This window comes from Eleutherodactylus coqui, chromosome 7 (genome assembly GCF_035609145.1).
Source record: "Eleutherodactylus coqui strain aEleCoq1 chromosome 7, aEleCoq1.hap1, whole genome shotgun sequence".
Taxonomy (NCBI): domain Eukaryota; kingdom Metazoa; phylum Chordata; class Amphibia; order Anura; family Eleutherodactylidae; genus Eleutherodactylus; species Eleutherodactylus coqui.
The window spans coordinates 194,682,226-194,698,956 of record NC_089843.1 but is presented as its reverse complement, the minus strand read 5'-3'; the positions used below and the strand labels follow the sequence as shown (position 1 = coordinate 194,698,956).

Sequence of the window (16,731 nt, the reverse complement as noted above, 5' to 3'; positions counted from 1 at the left end):
CTTTTATACTCGGGTGACATCTGATCGCCCCAGCCACTCACTGCAGGGGGGTGGTATAGGGCTTGAACGTCACAGGGGGAAGTTGTAATGCCTTCCCTGTCTTTCAATTGGCCAGAAAAGCGCGCTAACGTCTCAGAGAGGAAACTGAAAGTAACCGGAACACCGCGTGGTGCTCGTTAAGAGTAACGAGCATCCCGAACACCCTAATATTCGCACGAATATCAAGCTCGGACGAGTACGTTCGCTCATCTCTATTGATTATGTCTGAAGTCACCCATCAAGAATAGAACATATGGAGGATAAAGGGAATAGCTTGCTTTAGCATTGGAATAGATCTGAAAATAAAGCAAAGTAGATGGAAGGAAATGTGTCAAAAGATCAGAACTTCATGTGATCCAGATCAATCAGACTAATTTTTTCCTTATATGCCTCAATAGATTTTTTAATATATTTTGGCAAAGAAACATACATTTTACTACCAAGCACATCTTCATTAAATTTTATTATGGTATATTTTACAACTATCTGCAAGAAACAAGACATTACACATGAATTTATGTAAAGCTAGAATGAACTATGTTTTGTGAACTTAAAGCGACTCTGTCACCATCTTTTGACACCGCTCTCTGAGAGTGGGCTACTAAATGCATAGAGGACTACTTAAAGTAGTCCTAGATATTCATGAGCTGCAGACCTGCTCCACCCACCCTGCCTTCCAGTCAATGACTGACAGCTTTCTGCTTATTACTGTGCAGAAAAAAAGAGCTGCCAATCGTTAGCTGAAGACAAGGTGAGTGTGGCTGCAGTTCATGAATATACAGGACTAGTTCTGTGTCTGGCTACCAAACTCCTGCACAGATCCACACAGCAGACATTACACTATAATTAGTGTGACAGGCACTATCTTATAATGAGGTGTGGAAAAAGGTTGGGACAAATTTCCTTTAAGTGAAGTATCTCATATGTTAACATGAGGCCCAATTGGCATCACTAGTCTATTTTTTGTCTTTTAATGATACAATATATATTTCAAAACAGAATGCTAATGGATACATATCTTGTTTTGCTATTTTAAAAAGCTTTGCACACTTCATAAGGACAGACAAAACAAGTTGTAATTTTGTCCTTTGACCTCACTGGGTATTAGTGTATCTTGACGCCACCAGGAACTCCTGGTGGAGTCAAGATTGACAGGGGGATGACACGCCCTGATGCTGATTGGCTGCACAGCAGGCTGGAAAACTTGGTCTTGGAGGGGCACTGAAAGCAGGCAGAAAAAACATGCAGCTGCCCGTTGTGTAAACAGAAAACCTTGCCCAGCGATGCACAACACAATACGCGGCTAATGGTGCTAGCACTGATGGCAACATTTCCTGTTGCTGGGTGGAGAGATTGTGGTATGCTTCCCCTCACCCCACCAGATGCGGCTTTTCCTGGGGCGAAGCAGAAGCACTCAGGCCGCCAGCTGTCAGCGGTGGAGCGGCAGCCACATATCTCACATTCCCTACAGCAGGGAGGGCAGTAAATGTCAGTGCCCAAGCGCTGGGTACGGAGCTGAGAGACCTGGCAGTGGCCGCCAAATGTCAGTGGGGGAGCGGCGGCCACTCAGCTGACAGTGTCGGCGGCGGAGACGTAGGTATTAGTGTTTCTCCATTTGCACCACGGCCAGCTGCATTTTCTTTCCCCCTGCATTTAGTGCCCTTCCAGGACCTAGTTTTGCTGTGTGCTGTGCTGCCAATCAGCATCAGTGGCGTCACCCCCCTGTCAATCTTGACTCCACCAGGAGTTCCTGGTGGTGTCAAAATACACTAATACCACCTCACTGACATTTATGGAACCTTCAGATTGCAACAGTGAAAATTCATATAGAAAATGCCAGTAGCTGTAACTTGCAATAAGAAAGCATTAATCATACACATAGTACCCTTAACTGAACTAAGTAGATCCCTTCTCTGCAACATGCCATGATATGTAAGAAGGCAGCTCTCATAAGGAGGTTGGTCGACAAAACTATGATTAGTTAATGACTGATTCATGAGTGTATTTCCGACGTAAGGAAGCGGTAAGCGTTGGATATAATGATACAATTGAGGGACGGGAATTCAGGCTGGGGTAAATTCTTTTCAAAACGGCTCTTCTAAATAGGATATAAACCCAAGGATCCAAAATCTGATTCCACGTCGCTATTCGAAGAAATATTAGAAGTAGTTTCTCCGTTTCTCTAGGAATTTCGCTATCCATCAGTTCATTATTGGGTTGCTGAAGAACTGTTTGTACTATGAAAATCTGAAAAACAAAAAAAGATAGAATCTGCTAATGAAATAAATTTTTAACAATTTTGTGCAGTTTTTCAGTCCCATGTCCTGGTGGAAACACAAGAAGAATACAAGAAGCATCTGTAAAGAAATGTTGTATAATGTTGAGCAATTTTAGATATCAGAAACGGTCACCATCTCCCTATACAAGTCTTAGCTGTATGCAAGTGCGTGATACCAAAACAATGATGAAATATGGATGCTGAAACATGCGTTCAGATAAACGACACTTGAAGCTGTGGCATTTTATCATGATTTCGAGTGACATTTTAAACAAACGGTACAGCGTTTGATGGTGCATTTTAACACAACCCATAATTGTGATGGATGATGAGCTGAGTTAAAAATGGAACAGACAGGACTCGAAAATCACAGGGCTAGAAATGCTGCGTTCGAGCGCAGGTCTTCAACACCCCATTGAAATGAATGGGAGCGTTGTACCACGATCATGGTAAAAAGCAGTCAGTGTGAGAGTCGACTAAATGCATAGTGATACTACGCCAAAATAAAAATCACATAATAATCAATCAATATAATGTAAAACATATCAATCTTTATTAGAAAGCAACATTAAAACCATCAGCAAAGTATATAATCCTATTAAAACTGGGGGCAATCATACATTAATATAGTGTACAGCAATGGCTGCCATACGGCACATAACACACAATATCAAGTATTATAATAAAAAATACAAAGTGCAAGTGCTATTGCAGTAAGAGAAGAAAAATAATATCCCTGATCTGGGAGAATATGACTAAGAATACAAAAGGAAAAATGGGTATATTAAATATAGTCATATAATAAAAGAACATGAACAATAGCAAACCTGAAGTGTGATGGCCAGACGCGCCTTAGACTATTGTTTATGTTGTTATTTTAGCTATATGATTTTACTTTTGGCGTAGTATACTTATTTATTCACAGTTTTTGCTGCTCTCGGCCTACTTATAGATGCTATAAAATGCCTCAGTGGAGGGTAGGCCTCAATTCTAATTCTAAGTAGCTGTCCTTTCTTCCAAACTGAGCAGAGAGCTGAATCAACCAATGATGAAGTTAGGCCTAACAAGATTTCAAACCAGGGCACAATAGGATGAAAGAAAGTGGAGTTGATGGGGTTTCTTAATGCACTACAACTGATGCTGCGGGATAACAAAGCTCACACTAATAGTTCTTTTAGAGAAAATATTTAGCTTTTCTGTCCGCTGCTCCTAAGCAGCTTACCACAGTTATTTATTTAGCATTTACTTTACTGACAATCAGACAAAGAAAATGAATCTTGTGGTCAAAGTGTGATTGTTCTCAGCAAGAGAAAACAAGTAATCTTGTAGATATGAGACCTTTTAATGGTTAACAAAAATACAGGATGTTATAGCGAGCTTTCAAACCTCTCAGGGTTGTTCCTGATGATTAATGGAACAAATCTAAAGACATATGTAATATATACACATAATCACATGGGAGGGCATAAATATGGTGTACTTAATTTGTACTAGATAAATACCAGAGACAGGATTAATAGCACTTAGATAAATACCAGGGAGGGATGAGGAGAACAGTAAATAATTAGTCCAGTGAGAAGGAATGTGAACGTTTATAGTCTCTAAATTGATGTTAGGGGGTCAACACCAGGCCAACGTGTTACCTCTGCTCTGGGTTTCTCATAACTCATAATATCCACTCATGTGGAAACTCCCCTCCAAGATTCATACTATTTCTGATAGTGGTAAAGATGGTTATAGACTTATATTCCCAAATTCTTCTGTGAGGTTGGGACTTAAGATTGCCTTTAAGTATGATAACTCTTATATGTTGCATGTTGTGTCCGTGACTAGAAAAATGCTTTCCCACAGGTAATTTTGTCTTTCCCTCTTTAATCATGTGACGAAGCGATCTCATCCTGGCTTTCAGTTTTTGCTCTGTTTCTTCTACATAAAGACCCCTAACAGGACATTTACTGCACAGGATCAGGTACACAACATTGGATGTGGAACATGTGAATGTCCCCAGGATCTTATTGTCCTGCAGTTGTGTGTTGGGGATTTGTATCCTGTCCGCGGTCCATACATGTGAGCAGGTCTTACAGCTCCTTACATTACAGGAATAAGTACCTTTTTGTGTGTAAGACGGCAATGCGCTCGTAATTATAAAGTTCCTCAAATTTGGAAATTGTCTGTAACATAGAAGGGAAGGTCCAGGAATATGGTGTTCAGACGGTCATTCTCGTGTAGTTTCTTTTCAGATGGAGTTTCTTTGCAGTTTTCCTTAATACCTCTAGCTGTGAGTTGTAGGTAACTACTAGAGGTACACAGGGGGCAGTATTGGAGGGGTCACTGTTACTAGTGGGGTACCACAGGGGGCAGTACAGGAGATGTCACCGTTACTAGTGCGGTACTACATGGTGCAGTAGTGGGACCTATTCTTTTTAATATATTAATTAATGAACTGTTAGAAAGGTTGCACAGTAAAATATCAATTCTTGCTGATGACACAAAACTATGTAAAGAAATTAACACAAGAGAGGATTAAAGGCAAGAGGATCTCGATAAACTGGGGGTTTGGACAGAAAAGTGGTAAATGAGGTTTAACACTGATAAATGTAAGGTTCTGCACATGGGCAGAGGAAATACATGTCACCATTATACACCAAATAGGAAACCACTGGTGAACAATGACATCGAAAAAGATTTTGGGATTTTAGTTAACTGTAAGTTTAATTGGGGCAAACAGTGTCAGGCAGCTGCTGCCCAAGGCAAATGGGATCATGGGGTGCATCAAAAGAGGTCTAGGGGCACATGATGAGAACATTGTACTTCCTCTTTACAAGTCACTGGTCTGATGACACATGGAATATTGTGTACAGTTTGGGGCATCAGCACCCAACTAAAAGTAAAAAATGGAATAGGCGGACTACAATACCCAGAAAGGTCATCAAAATTAAGGTAATTTAGTTTAAATAAAAACAATGGCTGAGGGGCAACCTAATAACTATGTATAGGTATATCAGTGGACAGTATAGAGATCCCTCCCATCATCTATTTATACTCAGGACTATAACAAGGAAGCGCTCTAATAACTATGTATAGATATATCAGGGGTCAGTACAGAGATCTCTCCCATCATCTATTATAACCAGGACTGTAACAAGGGGGTGCTCTAATATCAATGTATAGATATATCAATGGTCAGTACAGAGATCTCACCCATCATCTATTATACCCAGGACTGTAACAAGGGGGCGCTCTAATAATTATGTATAATATATCAAGGTTCAGTAGAGTGATCTCTCCCATCATCTATTATATGTAGGACAGTAATAAGAGGGCACTCTAATAACTATGTATAAATATATGAGGGGACAGTATAGAGATTTCTCCCATCATCTATTTATAGCCAAGACTTTAACAAGGGGGCGCTCTAATAACTATGTATAATATATCAGGGGACAGTACAGAGATCTCTCCCAACATCCATTCATATCCAGGACTGTAACAAGGTGGTGATCTAATAACTATATATAAATATATCAGGAGTCAGTAGAGAGATATCTACCATCATCTATTTCTACCCAGGACTATAACAAGGGGGCGCTCTAAAAATTATGTATAGCTATATCAAGGGTCAGTACAAAGATCTATGCCATCATCTATTATACCCAGGACTGTAACAAGGGGGTGCTCTAATAACTATGTATAGATATATCAGGGGACAATACAGAGATCTCTCCATCATCTATTTATACCCAGGACTGTAACAAGGGGCCGCTCTAATAACTATGTATAGATATATCAGGGGTCAGTACAGAGATATCTCCCAGAAGTAAACACCAGTAAACAGAAACACCAGCGACCTTTCGACCCGTCAGTGGGTCTTCATCATGCTACTGGGCTTTGCACTTTACCCTCCTCGCTCTGTGAATCAGGCGTGTATTGCACCAGAGGATTTCTGTGGTCCTCAGCTGCTGCTGTGTATATTGCTTAATCTACAGAGATATATCCCATGATCTATTTTACCCAGAACTGTGACTGTAACAATCGGTCACCTTCTACTTCCAGAGGAAAGAAGGTTCCTACACCGACATAGAAAGGACTTCTTTACTGTAAGAGCAGTTAGACTATGGAACTCTTTTCTGAAGACGCTGTGATGGTGATACAATATAAAAGTATAAGAAGGCGCTGGACGCCTTTCTTGAGTGTTACAATATCACGTTACATCACTGATTACTCAGAACAGTCGTTGATTCAGGGATTATTCTGATTGCCAGATTGGAGTTTGGAAGGATTTTTCCCCTAAATGAGGAAAATTGGCTTCTACCACATTGGGAATTTTTTTCGCCTTCCTCTGAATCAACTTTGTTGAAGTGGGAGTCTGAACCAGATGGGCATCTGTCTTTTTCAGCCTAACCCTACTGTGTTACGATGTCAGAGTGACATGTTGAACGTTTTGATCAGTAGAGTCTGAGTGCTGATAAATCAAGCAGTACTCACCTGAACTCTGCACCCTTTGGCTGTCTTTGCTGCCTGACGTTTTCTTTCGGCAGCTGAAGACGAACCCATAGACTTCTATAGACATCTATGTATCCGTCTTCACCTGCTAAAAGGATGTAACAGGCAATGAAGACAGCCACTGAACAATGGAGGATTCAGCACCTGCATCCCTACTGATCACACTTTTGACGTGTTGCTCTGACATGTCAAAATTTCTAAAATGTGCAGTTACTCTTTAAGCTGAAGGGCGCCTGCAGACGGCCGGGTCGGATCCCGCTGCGAGAATTCTCGCAGCAGGATGTGGACCCGTGCCCCTGCAGAGACCTGCGGCTCACCTGCTCTCAGCATCTTCTCTCTACACTATGTGTCGGCTACTGCTCAGCCGGCGCATGTGCCGAACGGAGCCGGCCCGTCACTACTAGCATTTCTGTGCGGGTCTCTGCTAGACCCGCACAGAAATAGGACATGCTGCGACTTGTTTTCCGCGCGTGTTTCTATGCTCATTCATTCACAGCTGGTCAGGCTGTTCACATCTATATTGATTTATACCATCCTGATGACACAGCTACACCGATGCTAGCTGTAGAAATGCGTTGATGGTGTTCTATAGTAATTAGATGGGGACAAAGAGAGCTTTGATGGGTGATAAAATCTACATCCATCAGATTAATATTCAGTCCCTAGAACTTTAGATGTTGAATATGACTGCTAGAAAAAGGGAGTTAAAGAGAGTCTTGATGGGTGATAAAATTTAAGTCCATCAGACTAACACTCAGTCCCCATAACTTGATATGCTGAATACAAATATGCAAATAAAGGGCTGATAGTTTCCACATTGTCAACTATATGTGGATCCATGACAGCCTCATATAAGCCATTCACAAGTAAACAGTATGACTGAATGATGAATGAATGCAAGACATATATATACAGCCGTTTAATACAGCGCCATAAGTTGAAATTACAGCGCTGGACACTGATATATATGGTTTTGTGAATGTCCCATTAAATACCAGAGACTGACTGTAAGAAATTTGACATCAGTGTGTTAATAGGACATAGGTGACTGGTCAATACAACGTCACAGTCCTTGGGACTTGACCAAACCACTGGTGGGGCAAACATATATAACAATTGACAACTGAAAATTGGTTGTCCATTGAGGCTTGCTCACTAAATAAATCTAATAAGGTGAACGGAGCCGTATATTTACGAAACAGAACAATAAATAAGAAAGAATAAAGGAATCTTTCTTTCCCACACAGTAAAGTTTGCTGTGCGGGATCTTTATGTTCTAATTCACAGTCAGCAATAAATATGAGGACATAAACATAAAAACAAAACATTACGACAAAATATCAATATATCGGTGTTATCCTAGTAAAGAAGAGGCACACAATTCACGAGTATGTACAGATGTTTGACTGATATTGTATGTGAATGACTAATTTTAGATCTATGCAACCAAGAAAAAAATGAGCTTTATGAAAGTGGAATAATAAGTTTAGTGTTATATTGTATTGTTTACCATTTTAATACAGCAACATTGTGTAAAGGCCCTTTTACATGCAACAATTATCATTTGAACCAGTGAACAAATGAATGACTTCTTGCATAAAATGCTGAACAATTAAACATACAGATAATCACCTGAAATCCTCTCCATTTTCCTCATTAGCTAAAGTAAAATCTATGTATGTTGTTTGCTCAGGTGGGCGTGTGTTTATGCAAGGGAAGCTCTGGCCAGGAGGTTTTTAATTAGTGTAAAAAAAGCCATTGCCTTCTGTAGGCATGACTAAACAAGTAATCATTGTGTTTTAGCAAGGCAAACAATCACCCTTCCCCTCAAGTCCTTCAGTCATTCAAAAACTGAATGAATGCCATTTAAAAGGAATGAAAGTGAACTATCTAATGCCTTTTTTATGCAGGCTCAAACTCAGCGATAAGTAACAAGTGAACAAATAGTGCATGACAGCCGCACGTTTACACGCAACAATTATCGCTCACTTTCGCTTGTTTGAACGACTTGTGAGCAATAATCATTGTGTGTAATTGGGCTTTTACCTGTATCTGCTTTAACTCTCTGGGGCTTGCTGCACTGACCATACAGTTAAACCCCAGAAGATTTCCGTGGACAGCTCTAGTGCTGAAATATGCAGAGCACTGAGCTATCATCTGAACTCTTCCGGGGTTTTTACTGCATACTCAGCGCAGCAAGCCCAGAAGATTTCCCTGCCATAAAACCAACTGTCAAAGTAGTACAGTACTTTTTAATTGCATTGTTGACTCATTTAAAAAACCTGCCCTGTGAGGCATGACATGATAATAATAAACCTGCCACTGAAGGGGTCAGTGCACTTTTAGAAATGAATAGTACTAATCTAATATGAAATATCCTGCATGCTTTTTCTTGCATCACACTTTGACGCTTTTGCCTGACCTTTGGTGGACAATTTTGGTGTCATTAGATACCTTACATCCTCATCACTGCTGTAACATCCTAAAATTTTAGCTTGACACATTGAGTGACCTATCAGTTCAGCTCAAAGTTCCGATGTTAAGTCTATGGGCACACGCCGCTAGGGACAGTGACGTGTTGTTTAGCCACTGGCAGACGCTAGTTGTGCTGAAAGCAAGTGGTGCAGAGAGAGAGTAGTAATGAAGGCAAGCAGTGCTGCAGAGAGGGAGGGGAGAGAGGGGATAGGTAGGGTAAGAGTTGGTGGGACTCAGCTCTGCTACACACACTCTGCACTGCTACACACAGCTACACACACTCGGCACTGCTACACGCAGCTACACACACTCGGCACTGCTACACGCAGCTACACACACTCGGCTTTGCTACACGCAGCTACACACACTCGGCTCTGCTACATGCAGCTACACACACTCGGCTTTGCTACACGCAGTTACACACACTCGGCTCTGCTACACGCAGTTACACACACTCAGTTCTGCTACATGCAGCTATACACACTCGGCTCTGCGACCCCCAGCTACACACACTTGGCTCTGCTACACACAGCTACACACACTCGGCTCTGCTACACACAGCTACACACACTCAGCTCTGCTACACGCAGCTACATGCACTCGGCTCTGCTACAAGCAGCTACACACACTCGGCACTGCTACACGCAGCTACACACACTCGGTACTGCTACACGCAGCTAAACACACTCGGCTTTGCTACACGCAGCTACACACACTCGGGTCTGCTACCCCCAGCTACACACACTCAGCTCTGCTACACACAGCTACACACACTCAGCTCTGCTACACGCAGCTACACGCACTCGGCACTGCTACACGCAGCTACACACACTCGGCTCTGCTGCACGCAGCTACACACACTCGGCTCTGCTGCACGCAGCTACACACACTCGGCTTTGCTACCCCCAGCTACACACACTTGGCTCTGCTACACACAGCTACACACACTCGGCTCTGCTACACACAGCTACACACACTCAGCTCTGCTACACGCAGCTACATGCACTCGGCTCTGCTACAAGCAGCTACACACACTCGGCACTGCTACACGCAGCTACACACACTCGGCTTTGCTACACGCAGTTACACACACTCGGCTCTGCTACACGCAGTTACACATGCTCAGTTCTGCTACATGCAGCTATACACACTCGGCTTTGCTACACGCAGTTACACACACTCGGCTGTGATACACGCAGTTACACACACTCAGTTCTGCTACATGCAGCTATACACACTCGGCTCTGCTACCCCCAGCTACACACACTTGGCTCTGCTACATACAGCTACACACACACTCGGCTCTGTACACACAGGTACACACACTCGGCTTTGCTACACACACTCGGCTCTGCTACACGCTGCTACACACAGCTACACACACTCAGCTTTTCTACATACTCAGCGCTGCTAGATGAAGCTACACACACTCAGCTCTGCTACATGCAGCTACACAGTCAGCTCTGCTATGCGCAGCTACACACAGTCAGCTCTGCTATGCGCAGCTACACTGTTCTCTCTATGTAGTAGATCCAATCTGTAAAGTATATCAGAAATACAAGATATTACTGTAGCATTCACCAAATATACTGGAGGCTCCACAGTAACATATAATGTATTAAGTGGTGTAATATACTGACATATAATATACACTAATTAACTGTTGCCATGTCTGCAAAACGTGGAAGACCAAGCCGTGGACGGTGAACAGTTTAAGCCGAATCCTCGCTTCGATGGTTCTTAAAACATTTACAACCATTTTGCCAAACATTTTATGTTCACGTAGCGATCGATCCATTGGATAACGTCGATCACGTAACCAGGGACCGTGTACCACGGCCCCCCGTGAAATCTCCAGGCTCTCAGCTACATTTGGTAGCCAGGAGCAGGGAGGTTTTAAATTACCCCGGCAATCGTTAGCTTTTGCACATGTTTCCACCATTTTGGCGACATGTGCAGAAGCCGGGGTAAGGTGCAAAGATAAATTTGGGGGCTTAGGTACATAATTTCATCTCCCCTCATGGATATTATCTGTGAGGGGAGATCAAACTTGCACTTTTTTTTTTACACTTTTTGTTACTCTTTTTTTAATTTACATGATCGCCCTTATCCATTGGATAATGGCGATCATGTGACTGGAACTGCATACAGCAGCTTCCAGTGACATCACCCTACTCCTGGCTACACATGCCAGCCAGCAGCAGGGAGATTTTAAATCTCCCGGGCTCTCTGGGCTTCTGCGTATGTGCCCAACATTTATGTCTGTCGCACATGCAAAGAAGCCCACAGCAGGTGGAAGGGCAAGAACGCTGCAGGACATCATGGAGGACGGAGGTGAATTGTTTCAGCTCCCCTCATGGATCTGATCTATGAGGGGAGCTGAAACTTTAAGTTTATTTAACTTTTTTATTTCATTTTTTTTACTTTGCACTGATAATAGCGATCTCTTGCCTGGGGACTACAAACCGCAGCTTCCCTGGTGTCTTTGCATTATTGCAGAAAGGATGATGCGGCATAGAGGATTCTATTCTGTTCTTAGTGACGCCAAGATAAAGTAGGGTCCTGCAGCGTCCCGTAGGGTGACCCCGGACAAAGGGCATACGTTGAGGAGCGGGGAGGGTAAGATGCTGGCTTGTCACAGCAGTACTTACATGCTCCCTCCCGGAGGGACACACACAGCCATGGTCATGGCCAGGGCAGCGCTGGGCCTCTTCCAGACACCTAGGAGAGGGATGCCCAATAAATGGTAGAACAGGGATAGTAGTTATCACAGATGCCACCATTCCGATACACACCGAAATGATCTTCGGCGGGGAATAAATGAGCTGCAGGCAGATATAACGTACCTCAGGTCCCTGGGAACGGTCAGGGTCTGGAACAGCTTCACTTAAACAAACTCTAGCAGTACAAGGCAAAGTAGACAATCTTCCAAGTTCAGGCATTTAGACAGACTTGATTAGGAGTACCTCCACACGGCGATCCCAGGCTTTAGGACGCTCAAGTGCGAACAATTGATAAGAGTACCTCTGCACTGGGCCTTGGGGAAAACTCCGCTTACTTCACTCTTATGCTCTCTTTCCAGTTAGGGCTCCCTCCTCTCTCAATTTAGATCAGGCAATTCAGGGAACCTTTTCTCCTCTTCCATTCTTCACTACATTAGGGTTAAAGTTACCACCATGCAGCTGGCACTCTTCATCAGGAACCCAGAAGACATGGACTCTTCCCGCTCTCAGACACTCCTATTTATACTCTCACTCATACCACATGACAGGACATAAATTGATACATTCACAGGCAATCTGCAGACTCTTGCAAACACTTAACCCATTACACGCTGCAGCTGTGCAATACACATAACAGAATGACTAGACAAATTTGCCATGCACTTTCATTCATTCACCCATATCTGTTAGATATCAGTGATTGAATGACTGGGGACTGCAATCCGCAGACCTCAGTGTGTGCTCCAGAATCCCACCTACCTCCGGAGGTGAGAGCCTGCAGCTGTGACACCCCCGGGCCCGTGACTCTATTTCACATTTAGGCCATCTTTTGACGGTGGTGTGGCATAAGGCCCAGCTCGGGAACCTGTCAAAAGGCAGTTCAGTGTTCACTAAGGGGTTAAGTAATAGGAAAAGTTTTGGACTGCTAATCTCCTTCCTTAGCTAAACTAGGAAAGAATGTTATTGGGGACCACTTGTCAGTCAAACAATTATTTGGCCTAATGCTGACTCAGCCATGCTAAAATGCCCAGTGATATGTCTGAAATTGTTGATAAGGATATGTACACAAATGAACAGTTTGTAAATGTTGCAGCCAATTCTCAGCCTTTCTTATAGCAGTAATTAAACTTCAGCAATTTTACAATTAATTTTTAGTTGTACATATTTTTATGCCATTAAAAAGTGCCTACTCACACCTTCATTGAGCCCTCGCATACGACACCATCAGTATCAACAATACAGAAAACCATTAGAGGCAAATTCAATGAGCCAGGTACACAAACTCCTTACACAATGGAAAAAAGTCATACAAAACGACGACTTAGAGACCAAGCTTCTTCGGAGCTGCAATACAATACACAAACATGTACAGAGCAAGGTATGGAGGGAGTCCTTTTTCAAAATGATGCACTATGCCATATATGGTTTCAATATCCCAGCCACGGCAGCAAACCCTGACCGACTGGTAAAGGGTCCAAAATGTGGCCCTGCTGCCACAGATTTTCAGCATGGCATATGGTCGTGCACAAAAACAAAACTGTTCTGGGAAGCAATAGCACAATACATCCAAACTAAATGGAAGGTAGAAAAAGGTGTAAACAGGCTCTCCCTACTTCTCCATGTCAAACCGCAACAGATGTCAGACATTACTGAAGAACATCCCACCTTTCTTTCATGTGTTTCTCATTGCTGCCAAACATATAATTATTACATACACCATCCTACTACCGACTCCATCTTATGGGTACCACCTAAACATAGGCCCCCAATCAGTAATCCCATTACTAGCCACTCACTTCTTATCTGGGACTCCATAAAGTATTCAGGAAAGCTAATGTCTCCTCACCTACCTCTTATGCTGCTCCTGCGAAAGCCTGTGTTTCCGCCGGAAATTGAATCACCCCAGTCGTTTGGGAGTTGGACGAAGTCAGGCCTCTCCAAAGTCTACCAATTGCCCTCAATAAATAGACACCACCCCTTTTTTCTTCCCTACAAGAAAAATATAATTGCCGCCTTCAGAAGTGTTCCGATACCTGCAGCTAAACCACTTTATATCCTCTCTCCTTAAGAACACATATTCTCCATTAACTTTAACTCCATTTGAGAGATATTGCTATAAATACCCACATGCAAGAGGTCTCATTTCGCAGATTTACTCAGGACTGGTACATTCCCTTCACTGTACATATCGTGTTGGGAAAGGGACCTAAGTGAAACGCTTTCCGAGGAAAACTGGACCCGGGTATGGGAGTCTACTAACAGTAGCGCAAGAAATATACTAATGCTAGAAACTTCATTTAAAATCTTGTTCTGCTGGTACTTAACCCCCAGATTGAGTAGCCTACACAATACCTGGACGCTCTCCCAACTGTTTCTGCGGATGTTTTTTCTCGGGAGATATGCTCCACATCTGGTGGTCCTGTCCTCAGGTTTAAAGACTATGGATTAGAGTTCACTCTCTAATTTACTCAGTTACAGGCCACAACATATGCAAAAACCCTTGGGAGGCGCTGTTAAATAAACGCATAAGTAATGTCGTTGTGTCCCCCCCACCCACCCCGACTCTAGGAAAATAGTTTCCTTCCTTTTCCTGGCCACGAAACAAGTTATTGCCCAATCATGGCGCAAAGCTTCCTCGGACTTTATGGAGGTCAAATGCAGGATTGATGGGTATCTAATACATGAAAAACTGACCTTTATTCTAACTGATAAACACGAGAAATTTTTGAAAATATGGACCCCATGGCTAGAATACTCCCTCACCCTGCACAGTAATAGATTCCTAAACTCCCTGTGAAAGTGAAAGTAAGAATAAATGCCTTCTAAATTACCACCCTATAGCCCGAAGCTGCCTTCAGTAGTGTCCACCCCATGGGAAAACCTCCCCCTGTCTCACGAGTCACGCCTTCCCCCATCCCTACTTTTTCCCAAATCTTCCCAATTCCCCCTTTATTCAGCTTAGGCCCTGGCCAGGCCTTTAGCATTATGTTTAGGGATGAGTGAGTATACTCGCTAAGGCACTACTCGCTCGAGTAATGTGCCTTAGCCGAGTATCTCCCCGCTCGTCCCGAAAGATTCAGGTGCCGACACGGAGCGGGGAGCTGCGGGGGAGAGCAGGGAGGAATGGAGGGAAGATCTCTCTCTCCCTCTCTCCCGCCCGCTCTGCCCCGCTCCCCACCGCAACTCACCTGTCAGCTGCGGCGGCCCCCGAATCTTTATGGACGAGCGGGGAGATACTCAGCTAAGGCACATTACTCGAGCGAGTAGTGGCTTAGCGAGTATACTCGCTCATCTCTAATTATGTTGCTTACCACTAACAGTCTTGTTTCAAGATTGGACCGGGACAATAGGGAGAAGATTATTCAAAAATTGAATTTCAGCCATGTTGTCTTCTTTCTCTACCCCCAATCTATACTCATTGCAAACTACTTCTGTTGTGCACTATGAGACTGTGATGCATTCCAGTTAAAGGTTTGTTGCATTATTGTAAAATTTGAAAATTTCAAATAAAAATTACTGTAAAAAAAAAATGGAAGGGACTTCTCACCTTCCACTTTTCAGAGGCGGAGATATACAGAATGCTACCTAGTGGAGGAACTGAGGGGAACACTGGGCAGGCTAGCGGTGAGAGGAGAGCAAGCAAGGGACAGAGAACCCCAACCATAAGGCAAAAATGCCTCCTGGTCTGTCTCTTGTAGTAAACGTATCCACTTCACCTACCCTCTCCCCAACCCTCCCAACCTAGCCCTCTCACCGGACCCCAGAAGAGGGCCAAGGGCATTATGACTTTAAGACTGTTCCGAGACTACCTTATGCTAGAAAGGATTGGAAGCTACTGCTCCGGCCACCAAAAAAAAGAATGTAGAAACCAAGTAAAGAAATAAAAGTTGATGGCAGGAAAATACTGTACAATTCATCACCAGAGATGTTTGTTCAAATAACATGTAATTTCTCGTGTGAATGATCCTGCATGATCAGTATGTAAATTGATGCTTCTTGTTATTACTATGCAAATGTCCTTGTATTCCACTGAATGATTAATGAATTTAAAAAGTGCCAATTATTAATGTCTGAGGAAAAAACTCCCGGTAGCTCGAAACTGTGAAATCAGACTGGCTTCATAGGATTTACCTTCCTGTTATCACGTTTTTGTTGCACTTACATACCAGAACATTTTCTGTCTATATATGGAAAAAAAACATTTACTTCTTAGGCCTGGAATTTATTGCTGGAATAACTACAAAGTAGAGAATCTGGATCTGTTGCTTAACACATATAGGCAGCTCACATCATAAATCCAAAGTAGTGTGGTATCAGAGTGCCGTCGCTCAGTTGTAACTCCAAAATAAGCAGTTTTTATGTGCTGCTCTGTTACAATATATTTATACTTTTATGTCAATTAAACCTAATTATTTAGTGAGCAAAAAACATAACAAATGCTACAATGAATTAGGAAAAGTGTTGAGGTGGTTTCACACCTTCGTTTTGAGTCCTTTTAAAACTGCTCAGTATTTAACTGAATGTGGAATGATCACAAACAGAAGCAGAACTTATGCATGCAAATACCTTTGAGGGCAGAGTAGCTGATATTGGATATGTAGGTCATTGCACACATTCCAGGAGGTTTGTCTGCCCTTGTCCTCCAAGCCAGCACAATGCACACTCCTGGTTGGTGGGTGGTGGCTGGGCATCTCCTGTCACCTCCTCTTCCGA

General features: G+C 43.0%; 1 protein-coding gene across 2 annotated transcripts in view; it reads right to left on the bottom strand.

Annotated features, from left to right (window-relative positions):
- Window positions 1-419: 419 nt before the first annotated feature.
- The window catches only part of TBXA2R (thromboxane A2 receptor), a 151,428-nt gene continuing 135,116 nt past the window's right edge, over window positions 420-16,731 (bottom strand). For both annotated transcript variants that reach the window (XM_066574199.1, XM_066574200.1), the window contains exon 3: window positions 420-2,286. In XM_066574199.1, the coding sequence (XP_066430296.1) occupies window positions 2,017-2,286 (270 nt within the window). In that variant the 3' untranslated portion in view covers window positions 420-2,016. The remainder of the gene's footprint in view (window positions 2,287-16,731) is intronic.